Below are 17044 nucleotides of genomic sequence, written 5' to 3' on the forward strand. Positions count from 1 at the left end.
AAAGCCCAGAAATAAACCCATGACCCTATGGTCAATTAATCTACAACTAAGGAACAAGAATATACAATGGAGAAAAGACAGTCTTTTCACCAAGTGGTGCTGGCAAAAGTGGACAGTTACATGTAAACGAATGAGATTAAAACATTCTCTAACACCGTACACAAAAATAAACTCAAAATGGATTGAAGACCTAAATGTAAGGCCAGATATTATAAAACTCTTAGAGAAAAACATAGGCAGAACACTCTGACATAAACTGCAGTAGTATCTTTTTGGATCCACCTCCTACAGTAATGAAAATTAAAAAAACAGAAAAAACAAATGGGACCTAATTAAACTTAAAAGGTTTTGCACAGCAAAGGAAACCATAAACAAAATGAAAAGACAACCCACAGAATGGGAGAAAACGTTTGCGAATGAAGCAACCGACAAGGGATTAATCTCCAACATATACAAACAGCTTGTGCAGCTCAAACAACCCAATCAAAAAATGGGAAAAATATTTAAATAGACACTTCTCCAAAGACATACAGATGGCCAACAGGCACATGAAAAGATGCTCAACTTTGCTAGTTTTTAGAGAAATGCAAATCAAAACTACAATGAGATATCACCTCACACCAGTCATAATGGCCATCATCAAAATGTCTATAAACAGGGCTTCCCTGGTGGCGCGGTGGTTAAGAATCCGCCTGCCAATGCAGGGGACACGGGTTCGAGCCCTGGTCCGGGAAGAGCCCACATGCTGCGGAGCAACTAAGCCCACGCGCCACAACTACTGAGTCTGTGCTCTAGAACCCACGAGCCACAACTACTGAAGCCCGCACACCTAGAGGCCATGATCCACAACAAGAGAAGCCACTGCAATGAGAAGCCTGTGCACCACAATGAAGAGGAGCCCCCGCTCTCTGCAACTAAAGAAAGCCCACGTGGAGCAACAAAGACCCAACTCAGCCAAAAATAAAATAAATAATAAGTTTAAAAAAAAAAAGAAAAAATTCCTTTAAAAAAACTGTCTATAAACAATCAATGCTAGAGAGTGTGTGGAGAAAAGGGAACCCGCCTACACTGTTGGTGGGAATGTAAATTGGTTCAACCACTATGGAGAACAGTGTGGAGGTTCCTTCAAAAACTAAAAACAAAACTACCATATGATCCAGCAACCACACTCCTGGGCATACATCCAGAGAAAACCATAAATCCAAAAGATATATGCACCTCAGTGTTCACTGCAGCACTATTTACAGTAGCCAAGACATGGAAGTGACTGAAATGTCCATCAACAGAGGAATGGATAAAGAAGATGTGTTACATATATACAATGGAATATTACTCAGACATAAAAAGAACAAAATAATGCCATTTGCAACAACATGGATGCAACTAGGGAATATCATAACTAAGTGGAATAAGTCAGACAGAAAAGACAAATATCTTATGATGTCACTTATATGTGGAATCTAAAAAAAACGATACAAATGAACTTATTTACAAAACAGAAACAGACAGAGTTCGAAAACAAACTTATCAAAGGGAAAAGTTGGGGGGAGGGATAAAATTAGGAGTTTGGGATTAACATACGCACACTACCATATGTAAAATAGATAATCAACAAGGACACACTGTATAGCATAGGGAACTCTGCTCAATGATCTGTAATAAGCTATACGGGAAAAAAAATCTGAAAAAGAATGGATATGTGTATACATATAACTGAATCCCTTTGCTGTATACCTGAAACTAACAAAACACTGTAAATCAACTACACATTGTAAATCAACTATATTCTAATAAAAAATAAACATTAAATTTAAAAAAATGTTTCTTCTTATGCTACAAATTATGGAATAGCAAGCAAAAAGAAAGGAATTTCAATCTCAGAATCTTAACTTTATAAAATCTTCCCAATTGAAGCCTCGCTTAGAGGAGTTTCCTAATATGAACGTAACATGCATTACAAACACAGGCAAATCAGGAAAAAAAAAAGACTTACGGTTTAGGAGATTCAAGTTTTCACTTTTCACGTCTTCCAGTTGTCGTTTAAGTAGTTTATTTTGCGCCTCAAGCTCCATGTTCCCTTCTTTCAGTAGTGAATAGTTGCTCATCTCTTTAACCTTCTTGCTCAGCATGTGGTTTTGCTTTGTTAATGAAAAACACTGAGCTTTGACGGACTCCAACTCAAGCTGGAATTGGAAAAGGAAAACTTGTACTTGAACAGTGACTTTACAGGACTGCACAGGTAGATGCTGGTGGGCTGCTCTCAGCTGGGCAGCATAATTTAATTTCGGTCACTTGACTGAAGTGTCGTTTTCTTCAACAAGACAACCCTAACTACAACTTCTGCCCTGGAGCTGGGGATGGGGCAAGTTCATCCAACTCAATTTATGCAGAACCCTGTCCTACAAAGCAAGTCTTTCGGATTATCACCCCATTTTCCAGATGCAACTAAGGACCAAAAAGCCATCACAGAGTTAATAATATGTCTATTTTTTAATATGAAAAGGTAAGACCGATACCAATAACATGCTGTGAGGTGCTTTCCTTTTCTTAGTCTAATATAGCTCATGTTTGGAGACCGGAGCCTATAAAGTTCTCAAACAAGTCATCATAGTTGCAAAAATAAATTTTATATACAGAACATATTTTAAGTTCCTGAAGTTCCAGTCCTGTCCTTTGGATAGCAAGCACACACATGGACAGAAAAAAAGTAACAGTATCATGTGAAAAATGCCTCTCATTTTGCTTTAATTTGTGAGATCCTGATGTAGTGATACGAATTTTCACCTGTTGCTGAGGCAAAGGGAGAAGAGGCTGAGTAGATAATAGTATACACCAGCCACCTGCTATGGGCCAGGCACAGTAAACCAGCTCACTGAAGTCCCTCATCAACCATGGGATGTGGGCAATACCCCAGAGTTTTCGGAGAAAGGATCTGAGGTCACAGATCTTGCCCAGAGGCACACAAGCAGTGAGGGAGACACAAAGGATTTAAGGACGACTCTGGGCCGCAAACGACATGCTCCTTCTATGCTTCTCTAGGAGACTAGGATTGAAATAAGTAACTACTGAATTAAGTTCAACCGTCACCCTCTGAGTCATATAATAAACAGTCCAAACATACCAAGAGGATAACTCGAGATAAATTATGTATGACTGAAGCTAAAATTTCCTGTGTTGTCGAATAACTATTTCAAAAAAACCAATAGGCTTAACAATTACCTCAAGTTCTTTCACACGATTTACAGAACGATCCAGTTCTTCCTTTTTAAAATTAAGAGTTGCAAACTCCTCTTGGAAATGCAGAGCTTTTTCTGAAAGACAGAGCCAACCAACTAAACATCATAAAGTTTTCCCAGTGAATACAAAACTCATTTAATCATTTATAGCCAGTATGCCAGATCTAATGACCATTATTTCATCATCTAAAATAGCAGAGGGAATTCCCTGGCAGCCCAGAGGTCAGGACTCTACGTTTTTACTGCCGAGGGTGCGGGTTTGATCCTTGGTTGGGGAAGTAAGATCCAGCAAGCTGCGTTGCATGGTAAAACACACACACACACACACACACACACACACACACACACACACACACGTAAAATAGCAGATATTTGGGTCAAAAAAAAGAAAACATCAGCGAGCGAGTAAGTAAGCCCCATTACTCAATAGGTGATGGGAAGTTGGTTGTAATGGTCATACATGTGGTGAACTTCCTGCTACACAAGTCACCAGAGTTACACCACCTGCACAGAGTGCGGGGCCCTCATGCCGACGGCTCTGAACTTCCTTAAGACAAAGACTGCTCTGTAAGACTGTAGTTATTTGTAGTTATTATTTTGTCATTTTCACTTCCTCTAACACAAGACTCTATACATATATCATCAAAAAAATCATATGCTGGGCTTCCCTGGTGGCGCAGTGGTTGAGAGTCCGCCTGCCGATGCAGGGGACACGGGTTCGTGCCCCGGTCCGGGAAGAACCCACATGCCGCGGAGCGGCTGGGCCCGTGAGCCATGGCCACTGAGCCTGCGCGTCCGGAGCCTGTGCTCCGCAATGGGGGAGGCCACAACAGTGAGAGGCCCACGTTCCGCAAAAAAAAAAAAAAAAAATCACATGCTGACTACAGGACGGTACTAATTCCTCAAGAGGTATTAGTCTCAGCAAAGGAGCAGCCATACACACTGGGTGACCTTCTGATGGGTATCAAGCACCCAGCCCTGGTTCACTCCCAAGAATCCATTTGAAATGCCCACCAAAAGTCCTTGTTACAGGTTGGTTCCTAGAAATATACTGAAATGTAAAATGTCTGAAAGATCGAAAAATTACCCAACTTTCCTAGTCTTGGGGTAATACATATGAGTTTAGGAGGTTATATGTCAAGTTTAAATATCATGAAGCATAAATATATATTAGAAGTAAGAAACCAGGTCACAGAGGACAGAGAAGTTAAAATTTTCCCGAAGTAAAAAATGAAATCTCTCATGGCTTAGAGTAATATTAACCGAGGGAAATAAGTTGCTGCCACCTTCCTGCCATCACAGATTTATTCATCAAAATATACTGAAATAAAATTGAATAAAATTCTACCGATAAATTACTGATCTTTGAGAATATACAAAAGGTTAAACATGAAGGTTTGCAAAAACACAGTGAAAGACGGTGATTATTTTTTTCATTTTGTAAAATTAAAAGGACAAAAAATGTGTCAGTTTATAGCAACAATGAAGTGGAAGGTACATATATTTTGGATTACAGAACAGACCCAACTTAGGAAGCTGATAACCTGCATCGAAACTGAGAAGTACAGCTTTTTTTCCCACCAAGGGTCACCTTTATTCTTCCTCTTACCTTCAATCAATCTATTAGTTCTAGCGATGCAGTCCTCCTTCAGTTCAAGTTGATACCTGAGAAATAGAAGGATGGAAAATGAGTTCCTGGTCACCTTCCTAGACAGACTGCTATCAGTACCTGAGCTTATCTATGGCACCAGGGCACCGAAGGGCACTGAACAGGACAATGCATGAACTTCAAGGTCACTCAGTACTAAGGCCAGGGATCCGAATCCTGGCTATAAAAGGTCCAGTAAAATCCTGCTGCAATCCTGTAAACTCAAGCACAAAATGAAGGGTCATGTTATTGAGGTTACAGAGGGCACTGTTTCTCCGTTGGTGTCCGCTGACGCAAGAAAGTAAATTTAGTTACTTTTACACTGTACACAACAGACTTTAAATCCCAAAGGATAACAAGCCAGTCGCTTCCAATCCACCTATCCTGCCTCCCCACCCCCAAGCAGGATAAGAACTTTCCCCCTCAGGAACTGAGCACAGTACTGAGAGCCACTGCCAACAGAATTATATACGGATTGGCGATACCGAAAGGCACGTTTTCATGGAATTTTACTATCTCCATCAGCTATTACCAGCTGACTTTCTGGTTCAGAGATGAGAGAAAGGAAAGAAGCACTCCTGTGGTGAATATCCTCCGAAACCCAACAATTGCCAAAGTCATACTGAGGACACCCACGGCCAGACAAAGACATCAATACCTAACAGTTCCCTACTCCATGGCTATGTCAAGCTAACATACACACTTTTATTGATTTATTCCTGGAAGTTTAACAACTACAGATTCTTCAGAGCTTACTGCTGTACTAGAGGAGCGGACGTAAAATATGAGGATAAAATCTATATCATGTCAAAACTGATACACGGAGAAGTGCTATATTTTTATTAGAATTATTTTAAAGAAAAACCTCAAAAAACCTTTGAAGGTACTACATAATGGACTATCAATGCCAAATTATGGACAAAGCAGTAGAGAGGCCGATGATTAAGAAATACCCAGAGCTTCTGAGCACTGGAGAGAAAAGTTACCATATATGGGCTTAATGGCTCTGCACTAAGATACTATTCACCAGAACACAGCAAAACTCAGACTATTCACCCGAACACAGCAAAACTCAGACTAGAGCAAAGCCATAGTATCAGAGTTGTCCGTATTTTCCTTTTCCTATATCATTTTTTCCTTTATATAGTTAATTCTAGTTTCTTTTGATTCCGGCTTTGCAGAATCTTGAAGGAATACAGATCGACAAATACTTTAACCAATAAGCAGAATAATTCATAAATTATTAGACATCCCCATCTTAATGGCACTATGAGTGGGGTAGAGGAAAAGATAAAAGTGACGATAATTCCCATTTTATAGCTTTTCAGCAAGTTACAAGGTGCCCTAAGAAATTCAAGCAAATCACAGGCCCTCAATAAATACCAGAGGAGAGACAAGAGTGAACAGAGGATGCTATTCTCTGTACTGTATCTTTTTAAAACCATCTTAACTCAAATACTCATGGGAAAGGCTTGACTGCCAATGAAAACACGTATTTTTTTTAAATACTGGATTTTGCCATAAAATATTAGTCTTATCTAGTTCATTAGTGTTGCTGTGTTTCCATCAACTTAATTCAAACATGATACTTTTTTTAAAGACGCCAAAGAATTACTTTAGAAGTTCATTCTTGAGCTTTTGGTCATAGGCCTCCTCAATACGCTTTATATTCAGCTCCCGCCTCCTAAGCCCGTCAGTCATGCTTCTGTTTTTTTCTTCTTGTAGCTTCTGGGCCCTGAAATCAGCAAAAACAGATAAGGCAAATCAGCAAACTTTAATACTTGAAGAATTTAGGGGAAAAAGATACCATGTGTTTCTAGCTCCACAGACTCAACTGTTCTGTGCCTGTCACGGCTGTGGGGAGTAAATGCGAACGAAGAGCCAGCAGTCTCCCACCTCTTTTATAATGAGCTGACCTAGTGACGATGGATCTGAACTAGCAAATGGAGCTCTACGGTGGCATCTGGCTGGCGGGAGTGGGAAAGTGCCAAAACCAAAGTGGTTTCTCACAGGAGATGGTTCGGACTTAAAAAAAAAAAAAAAAAAAAAAAAAAGGTCATAAGTGGAAAGTAGCCATAATCAATTCAGGGGTGAAAGAATGATGTTTTTTGTTACAAAGCTACAAACCAAACTTCAGCTAGCGCACTTAAGTGCTTGTTTCTTCTATAATAGTGTTTCTAACTTAAGATTTAATTGACTAGCCCATAGCTATTAAAGACAGAAGATTCATTCTGGCATTTCACAGGCTACTAATTCAATACGGAAAAGTAAATACTGAAAAGAGAGCAAAAGATCGATGGATCAATCAGAAAGTCCCAACACCGAAGAAAGGAATGATCTTCCTGGTGAGACCTGAAATCAAGCACAAGATCAATTCCAGAGCCAAGGAACTGGGTTCACAGGGACTTAGATCAAGCCATAATGAGAAGTGCTAGGGAACCCAGACTATTCCAAGCAAAGGATAAAAGCTGTGTTTGCTCCCTCTGCTGGTTAATCTGTCCACAAAGGAGCAGTAAACCAGTACATTTATTTAGCTTATATACTATGCTTAGAAGGGAGAAGGAGGAGGGGAAGCGGAGGTAAATAAGTGATTACATAATCATGAACTATCTCTACCCAAATTGTGTTCCTTCTCTCTCTTATGATCAATTTACCTCTTCGGTGTTGCCAGAAAGAGAGTAAGGTTGGCAGAGAGAAGAAATCAAACAAACCGAGCTTATATAAATGAGAAAACCACATCAATGAAGATGAAGACAAATCCTTTAATGAAAGAAGGCTCCTGGATCTGTGAGTGCCAATTAATGGCACACACCAAATGGGAAAGAAGGCTTACTCCATAAACTATAAAACTGCTGAGCTTGCTATGAATCCCAGGTAAGAAGTGAAGAATGAAACGTTGGTGAGCACTTGGAAAAAGCAACACACACATCACAAGAAATACTTTCACCTAGTACAAGTCAACTCAGAGCCACCGTATTTCCCTTTTTCGCCAGCAGAGCAGGTCAGTGTGGCAGGTCTGACTCTCTGGAATTCAGTTACTACACGCACATGAAACTGAGATTTGAATGGTTGAACATAAATGCGAAACGTATGATCTGTTAAAGCGTTATTCGCTTCTGCGTATCATTTGTCTGGTCTCACTGAAGCCTGACGATGGTGTCTCCTTCTGCTTTCATCCCAGTGTCTAATATTTCAAAAGTGAAACCCTCGTCCCTGTTTCTCTTAACTTGTGCCTTTTGAAAGTTAGGTGCTATCACCTTTACAACCAAGAATTCTATTTTACAGCTAACATTAGACTATGTAGACATTTTAGTAGTTCTTTTTTGCATTTCATTCATTCTGAATGTCCAAAATGAATACACATTACTTACAATTCAAAAGCTTCAATTCTTTGCTTCAGCTCAGCTTCTCTGTCTCTCAGAAAATCCATATCTTTTAGGAGAAGCTGCCTTTGAGTATATATTTCTTTTGTTTCATCCTGTAGAGGACAGTATTAATTTTTAGCAAGCAAGCTAAAGAAAACAAAAGAGATTTGAACTAATACCCTGCTTCCTAAATTCCAGAAAGCAAAGTACGGACACTTAGAGGAACAATTTCACTTTCAAGAGGTTCCAATGCGAGGTATATGTTCTGCCTTTTTTTCCACAAAAATTTATTCCCTCCTCCAGTTAAGGAGGGCTGTTAAGCCACATTACCCTATATTCCTAACATCCCTCGTCTTGTTATTTTATTACATAATTAACATCTCTCAGACACTTACAAAATTTCGCTAAGTTCTTCAGCAAGAAAAAATGAAACAAATGCGTATTCGGCAATAAATCTTAAAAGAATCCCCATAGTTCCATCGCTGTCTGAAAGTTTCAATTCAGAGGTCATTCTGGCTCAGTCAGCAAGCTCGCCTGATGTCCTGAATGAATGGCCACACTTCCATGTATGTGTTCCCTCAGCAAGGGTTTCCTGAACACCTGTCACATGTCCAAGGGCACACTGGGAGCTGGATACACAATGATGGACAGATATAGGACAGTCCCCAACCTTTAAAAGACTCACAGTTTAGTCAGGGAGAGAGAGACAAACCAACAGTCACACTACGGTGTGATGATTTCACAACCAAAGTACATCAACACTCGACAGCACGAACAAAGCCCAAAGGACTCCATCAGTGGGGGTCAGGAAAGGCGTCATGAGGACGTGACATTCCGGCTGGATTTTGAAGGACTGGATGGTTTTATCAGGCAGAGAAGGGGAGAGGCATTCCAGGTGGTGGAATAAAGCCACGGTGCTCTTCACAAGGATGGCAACCTTCTCTAGTGCCTTCAGAGAATCAGGTGACTAAACGAGGGTTTGAGTCTGTTCACTGGTTGATCTGATCTAGTCAGTCATCTATCTTTTAATTTTATTGACGTATAGTTGATTTACAATGCTGTGTTAATTTCGCTGTACAGCAAAGTGACTCAGTCATACAAATACATATTCTTTTTCATATTCTTTTCCATTATGCTTTATCACAGGGATAATGAATACAGTTCCCTGTGCTCTAGAGCACGACCTTGTTGTTTATCCATTCTGTATGTAATAGTTTGCCTCTGCTAATCCCAAACTCCCACTCCATCCCCCCTCCCCCATCCCCCTCGGGGACCACCAATCTATTCTCTATATCCCTGATTTTGTTTCTGTTTCATAGATAGGTTCATTTGTGTCATATTTTAGATTCCTCATATGAGTGGTATCATATGCTATTTGTCTTTCTTTCTTAGTCAATCACCTATCTTGAAGATGACGCTGTTAGTATAAACATAATCCAAGCTTCTCAAACACCTGTGCCTCCAACATTTATTTTATAGCTAAGCAAGCCCAATTCCCAGAACTGCTATATACAACTTGTAGAGGGGGTACAATTACCATTAAATAACTGGGTCTTATTGAGAAGCTCTAAGCAAGGGTGGACGCTGGGAGGAAGCCTGCTACTTTTAACAGAACTTCCTGATAGAAGCTCCTGCTGTCCATAGGAAACAAGGCCTCAGATCCAGCCTGGTCTAAGACATGCCCTTGGCAAAGGAACCTGTTTTTCCCAAAGCAATGGATCCAATCCCTCCCGCCACGCCCTCCCGCCACTTGGCAACCTCTCCACCTCCCGTCCAGCCACCTTCCTGGGGGACAAGATCAAATGGCCACATGGATGACCCCGGCAGCCCTGGACGCCTCCACTCCGGGGACCTCACCTCTGCCCCCATGGCAGCACACTGTGCTTTGTTTCCAGTCTTGACCTGAAACTTCCACCTGCAACTCTGTCCTCTTGGCCCGTCCTTCTTCCACCCATAGGAATCCTCAGACCTGCTTCTCGATGTCTTCCAGACGGCCCCGTCACCCTCCCTGCTGCCCTATATTAGCCTCCTCTTGGGCTGCCTTCCTCACCCCACCCAACCCCCACGTCTTCCACGGAATGGGCTGCCTTTCCAAAGCCAAAGAAATTCGGTGCTCTCGAGCTCCTCTCCCCAAGCACCTCTATCCTTCTGCCCTCACCAACACTACACATCGTCCTGAGAGCTGCACCAGAGCCATCGCCTGTAAGCACTGGATTTGGTCTACTGCCATTCCAGGCTGCCCACCTCGGCTGGGGCCTCAACATAGCTCAGGCAGCCCCATCTGCTTCCCAGGGCTGCACTTCCTTTACTGCAAGCAGCCATTCCACACCTCTGATCCTCTCCCCCAGGCTGCTACCGAAGCCTCAAATCTGCCGCCTCTCTGGTACGAGTTTCTCCCACTGCCAGCATGGATGGTCCCGTCCCCGGTCCTTTCCCTCCAGCCATCTCAGAGGAAGGGTGTCTGCACATCCTTTCCAAGCCCCATGCTTCTACTTGTGTTCTTGACCCCAGTCCCTACTTGGGAAACGGCCCGGAAATAGCCACCCGGTAAATGATTTTAGAATATTACCTCCTGGTGCTTTTGAATTCTCTTAAGGGTCATCTTTTGCTGAGAAATCAGGGCTTCAGATTTTGCTTGACAAGCTCTCTCAAATCCATTCCGCAACTCAGCTAACTCCTTCTCACACTTTCTTTTCTCTTCCGTTTTAATTTTCGCTATTTCCGTATCTTTAAAATACTTCAACTGCCAATTGATGACAAATAATTGTAAATGCCAATAACTATACTAAAGAAACAGTAACATTCTCTCTTCACTGTTAGGTTTAACGTTAATGCTGTCTAGATATATTTAGTTTTAATTCGTCTTTGTTTCATCTCATTCACTGTACTTATAGGGTGCGTTCAAAAGTCATAAAGAAATGACATCATCTGGAAAGAGAAATAACATGCACAACAGTATAGTATCACATTCATTAGTAAAGATTCTAGTTATTTCCCCATATACCTAAGATGAAGACATTAAAAGACAAGCAAAAACATCACTCTTGGTTATAACATGATAAATCTTACCTTTTGACTCATTTCTGCCCGTAGCTGCTGTTCAATTTCTCTCTTATATTCGTTTAACTTGATTTCTAAAGATTCTAACTTTGGATGCTGAGGGTAAGCACCTGCAAACTCGTCGTCAATAAGCTGAAGCTTCTCAGCTATCAAAAAACAACACAGGAAAGGTTAGAGAAACGTGGGCAGGTGAGCAAGAGGCCAGAGCTCTGTTCAAACACAAAGAGTGTACTTAAGGGAAAGTGTAAGGATGTCTGCAATTTACTTGGTAATGCATCAAAAAAGTGAGAGAACTTAATGGATGGACAGGTAAGTGATCAAGCAAGTATAATGCAAATTTCATGGCAGACTTAAGGTATACAAGTGTGTGCTGTAAAACTGTGTCAACTTTTCTGAATGTCTGAGAATCCTCATCATAAAATGTCAGGGGAAAAGAAAAAAAGTACAGTTCAAGTCAGAAAACACGGGCATCTCTTTCTAGTGTCTAAATGCCATGGGAGAGAGCTCTTCATTGGACTTTGGTTAAAGCTGACTCACTTTCAAAACACTGACCTTAAGATGAATCAAAGATCATGTGTTTCAACTCCTCCTCTCCACAGAAGAGGAAACAGACGCCCATACAGTTGAAGTGACGTCCAGAGGGCTAAGCAACTCTATAATGGCGTCAGCGGGGCTAAAGCCAGGTCTATGACTGCCTCACATTCTGGCACTCTTTCCGGCAGACCTGCAGCCCTCAAACCAACTGTGGATTTGAAACCAACCACGTAGCACACTGCAAACCTGGCCCTCGCATACAATCTCAATCATGTGTAACACCAATACCACCAAAAAGCAGGCATAGGAAGAAAAGGCTGGCAGAAGCAGATTAAAATATTGGCGGTATGTCTCTCGTCGGCAACAATTTCCATCTACTTTTCTGGATTTTCCAAATGCTCTGGACTGTCCAATGCAGGCCGCTAGCCACATTTGGCCATACTGAGTACATGGAATGTGACCAGTTCAAAATGAGATGTACTCTAAGTGTAAAAGACACACCAGATATCAAGGACCGAGTACAAAAAAATAAACGTAAAATACCTCATTAATATTTTTCATATTGATTTCATATTGGAATAATATCTTAGACATACGAAGTTATATAAAAATATATTACCAAAACAAATTTCACCTGTTTCTTCTTACCTTTTCTACTTTGGCTACTAGAAAATTTTTATTACACATGTGGCTCATATTATTGAACAGAACTGCTGTAGAATAAGCATGTTCTATGTTTCTAATGGAATAAAACCTACACCTAAATAAATGAAAGGCACAGTCATACAATATGGTCTTTACAAGTTACGAACTTATGTTTTTACAAGTTAAAGGCACTAGTGCAGTTTAAGAGTAAGGAAGGGCCAAGAAATCGATTAACCATATCCTATTAGCCAGCTGTTTCCCTTCTCTCCTGAGCACACAACTCAAGGGCAGGATGGTATTACAGAAAGCCTGCACAGCAGAAAAGGCTCTGGATCACTGACCAGAAAACTTGGACTCATATCAGTTCTTACCGAGACTCGGCATTGCCAAGTTGCTCTTCCTCTGGTGACCTCAGTTTTCTCAACTTATAAAATGAAGGGATGGCCCACTCACTTCTCTAGTTCTCTGCAATGCAAATAGTCTAAGATCTTCTCACTTTAGTGGCTATAAAGTTAGATGAGACACAGGGAAGAACCTCCCAGTCAAGAGAGGTTCAACCCAACAGACAAGGAAGTGGGCCTTTGGATCCCCACGAGATTTGGAAAGCATAGCCTTGGCGGCCATGAAGGGAGGAGCAGCCCTGGAGAGCAGTTCCTGGTCCCTCCCAGCAGTGATCCCAGAAAAAATGGGCGCCCCTACCGGCAGCAGCCTGCATCCCTCCCAGTCAAGCAACAAATACATAATACGGTACATCAGGTCATCTCCTTCATTCAAAAGAGAAAACGGAAGAAGTGAAATTATGGAAGACCATAATTACCAAGGGAGTCTTTGACGGGAAATGTTGAACTTGTCTGAGTTCCCATACTGCAACTCTCTTTAGCCTGATGATATTCTGCCAATTCTTTCAGAAACTCCATGAGAAAACCTAAACGACACAACGTGTATAGTTTCGTTTTACAACTTTCTTTCATTCAACTGTTGCTCAATCACTGTTTATGCAATCTTGGTTTTATAACATTATCTTTTTTACATCATGTATATTTTAAGAATAATTTCTGAGGAAAGGCGTTTCCAAGCATGATACAGAAACCTACAAGCAATAAGGAGAAATATTCATCAAACGTACAAATTAAGAACTTATATGTGGCGTGAAATAGCAAAGTCAAAAGACAAGTGATACACTGGAAACAGCTATTTGGCATAATACAGAGACAGAGAACTAATCTTCATAAACATCAAAGAGTTTTTAACAAATCAGTAAGAAAACAGAAAAATAGGGCAAGACATGGACAAAGTTCACAGAAAAAATTTTCAATGTTGAATAAACATGAACAAAATTATAAATAAATGCAAATTAACACTACAACAGAAAGATCGTATTTTCCCGATAAACGTATTACCAAAATTTTAATCTTAGCGCTCTAAGTGTCAGCAAGGAAGCGGGGAAGCAGGCGTGCTCTTTCACTTGGGAGGGAAATTTGTCAGTGTTTATGGATATTCAAAATGCAAGTGCCCTTTCACCTAGTCATTCCACCTCTCTGAATTTACACAGCTATACTTTCCCAAAAGGGTGTAGCACTGCACACTGCATGCTTCTAATGGCAAAAACCAAGCGATGAAACAATAAAATCTCCATCAACAGGGGGTTAATTAAATACATTCTAAAAAAGAATTAGTCCAAGTACACGGCTAGAGAAAGATATATTGGTGGATAAAGAAAGCAAATTGCCCAACAGTATCTATAATATGATTCCATGTATGAGTATATGTTTTGATTACATATAGACTTTGACACCTGTGAACTAACTTCTGGTAGGATAAACAAGACACTCTTCATTCTAGTTATCAGCAAAAAGTGAAATTAGAGAATATGAACAGAAATTCCTACTCTTCTTTAACTTCATACCCTTCTGAATAGTTCAAAATTTGTTTTTCTTTTTGGCCACGCCGTGCAGCTTGTGAGATGTTAGTTCCCAGACCAGGGATCAAACCCAGGGCCCTGGGAGTGGAAGCACAGAGTCCTAACCACTGGACTGCCAGGAAATTCCCTGAAACTTTTTTTTTTTAAGTCATGAGTATAAATTTTAGAAGTTTTCACTTTCTTGGAAGAGATGAATGGACTTCTGCATCAGCCAAGTTAAGGGCTTATTTTTCTTTTCTACTGAAGATACAATATACTGTTTCCTTAAATTGAAGTATAGTTGATTGACAATGTTGTGTTAATTTCTGCTATACAGCAAAGTGATTCAGTTATACATATATACACTTTTTCATATTCTTTTCCATTATGGTTTATCATAGGATACTGAATATAGTGCTGTACAGTAGGGCCTTGTTATTTATCCACTCCATATATAATAGCTCACATCTGCTCACCCCAGCCTCCCACTCCATCCCTCTCCCATCCCCTCTCTCCCTTGGCCACCACAAGTCTGTTCCCTATGTCTGTGAGTCTGTTTCATAGATATGTGGAATCTAAAGTATGACACAAATGAACCTATAAGTGATATCATACAACACACTCTCTTTTACTTCCCCACTGTAGATATAAACTCTGTTCTTTCATATTCATTGCCTTGCAACTCTTCTGTCTCGTCCACCCTCTTCTTCTGACCATTTCCTATCAGCCTGTTCTCACCTCACCCCTTCCTGCTGTCATGCTGAGGGCAGATCTTGGCTCCCTCTATGGACAAAGGTCAACGTTTGACAGAAATCTTCAAGATCCTGCAGGAGGTCGTCTTTGGCGGTGTGCTCTTCCACCTCAGCATTTCTAACGCTGGTGCCTTTTCCCAGTTCTGCAGTGCTTTCCGCAGGCCCCTAATTAGTTCCACTTCCCCTCTCTCCCCTCCACACCCTCACCCAAGAAGGATACGTCTAGTCTCCTCCTTTATCCAGTCATTTATTTATATCCGTATAGACTCCTGTTTTATACCTTGGTAATTATAATTCACGTGTAATTCTACAACTCACTGATAAAACCCACTTTTATTTTGTTGCTCCAATTGTTCCAGCTTTGGCCTCTGGGAGCACTTTCATCATGGGTTTTTGTCTTAAGCACTTCCTTAGGTTCTAGCACTGTAAGGGGCTCCAAGCTCATCTTGTATAGTCTCTGTTCCACTCCTGCAATCAACCACTGCTCCAAGGAGCCCTGGTTCCTATTATTATGGAATGGTATTAGAAACCGAATCTTAGTACTGCAAACTGGACTCGAGGTGTGCTCATTACAACTAGGGTGTCACTGCTTCCAGCCCCTCAGCCGAGACAGCAAGGAAATATGAACGTACACTAACCTGTGTACACAAACATATCTATAAATATCTCTATGTATCATCTGTATCTATATTAAGCTAAACATGAGTTCATACTAATGTCTCCAACTAAGCCATTACCGTATGGATCATCCCAGTCTCCTCCCCTTGTTTATCTGTAAAGTCCCGCTCCAGCAGTGAACACCTGGCTCCCGCCATCTTCTATCCACTTACTTAATTGTTCAATTCCAGCATACGTGTATCATGGTTTCAGAACTGTTAACCAGCACTCCCATGAGAAATAACTCTCACCTTGAATACACAGCTTATGTACAGTTGCTTCTGTCTTTTGTCTTAGTCTTCATTCCTTTCCCAAGTTAGATAGCTCAGCATATTTTATCCCCACCCCCTTCAGTGAGGTTACTACAGTTAGATTGTTTTGTCACAGTCCGCATCCCATCCTGACATCACCTGACCTCCTAAATTTGCATACATGAAGGCTTGTTCTTTGTAAAGTTCTACAGGTTTTAGGCAAATGTCTGGTGCCATGTATCATACCATTACAGGTATCGGAAGAATACTTTCACCACCCTAAAAAAAATCCTGTGCTTCACCTCTTCAACCTCCTACCCCTTCCCTCCAAACCCCTAGCAACCACTGATGTGTTTACTATCACTATAGCTTCGCCTTTTCCAGAATGTCACATAAATGGAATCATATAGCACGTAGCCTTTTCAGGCAGGCTTCTTACATTAACAATACACATTTGCGACTCATTCATCTCTTTGCATGGCTTGGTAGCTCATTCCTCTTTGCTGAATAGTATTTCCCTGTCTGGAAGTACCACAGCTTGTTTATCCGTTCAGCTACCAAATAACATCTTGGTTGTTCCCAATTTCTGACAATTATGAATAAAGTTGCTACAAACATTCACGTGCAGGTGTCTGTGTGGACTTAAGCTGTCAAGTCACTTGGGTACATACCTAAGACAATGACTGTTGGATTGTAGGGTAAGACTATGTTTAGTTTTGTAAGAAACCACCAAACTGGGCTTCCCTGGTGGTGCAGTGGTTAAGAATCTGCCCGCCAATGCAGGGGACATGGGTTCAAGCCCTGGTCTGGGAGGATCCCACATGCCGCGGAGCAACTAAGCCCACGAGCCACAACTACTGAGCCTGTGTGTCGCAACTGCTGAAGGCTGCACGCCTAGAGCCCGTGCTCCGCAACAAGAGAAGCCACCGCAGTGAGAAGCCCGCGCACCTCAACGAAGAGTGGCCCCCGCTCACCGCAACTAGAGAAAGCCCACGC

The 17044-nt window shown here is 41.2% G+C and overlaps 1 protein-coding gene across 2 annotated transcripts in view; it reads right to left on the minus strand.

Annotated features, from left to right (window-relative positions):
- Nucleotides 1–17044, minus strand: part of OFD1 (OFD1 centriole and centriolar satellite protein) — a 63651-nt gene that overhangs the window by 35371 nt on the left and 11236 nt on the right. Inside the window, exons 6-13 of one of the 2 annotated variants that reach the window (XM_060003038.1) lie at nt 13306–13413; nt 11319–11455; nt 10819–10992; nt 8256–8362; nt 6500–6619; nt 4846–4901; nt 3220–3311; nt 1994–2183 (exon numbers count right to left, since the gene is read on the minus strand). In XM_060003038.1, coding sequence (XP_059859021.1) covers nt 1994–2183; nt 3220–3311; nt 4846–4901; nt 6500–6619; nt 8256–8362; nt 10819–10992; nt 11319–11455; nt 13306–13413 — 984 coding nt within the window. Of the gene's footprint in view, nt 1–1993; nt 2184–3219; nt 3312–4845; nt 4902–6499; nt 6620–8255; nt 8363–10818; nt 10993–11318; nt 11456–12859; nt 12956–13305; nt 13414–17044 lie in introns of those variants that run through there. The other variant, XM_060003039.1, reaches the window with a different exon arrangement.

The sequence above is a fragment of the Delphinus delphis genome, chromosome X, assembly GCF_949987515.2.
Source record: "Delphinus delphis chromosome X, mDelDel1.2, whole genome shotgun sequence".
Taxonomy (NCBI): domain Eukaryota; kingdom Metazoa; phylum Chordata; class Mammalia; order Artiodactyla; family Delphinidae; genus Delphinus; species Delphinus delphis.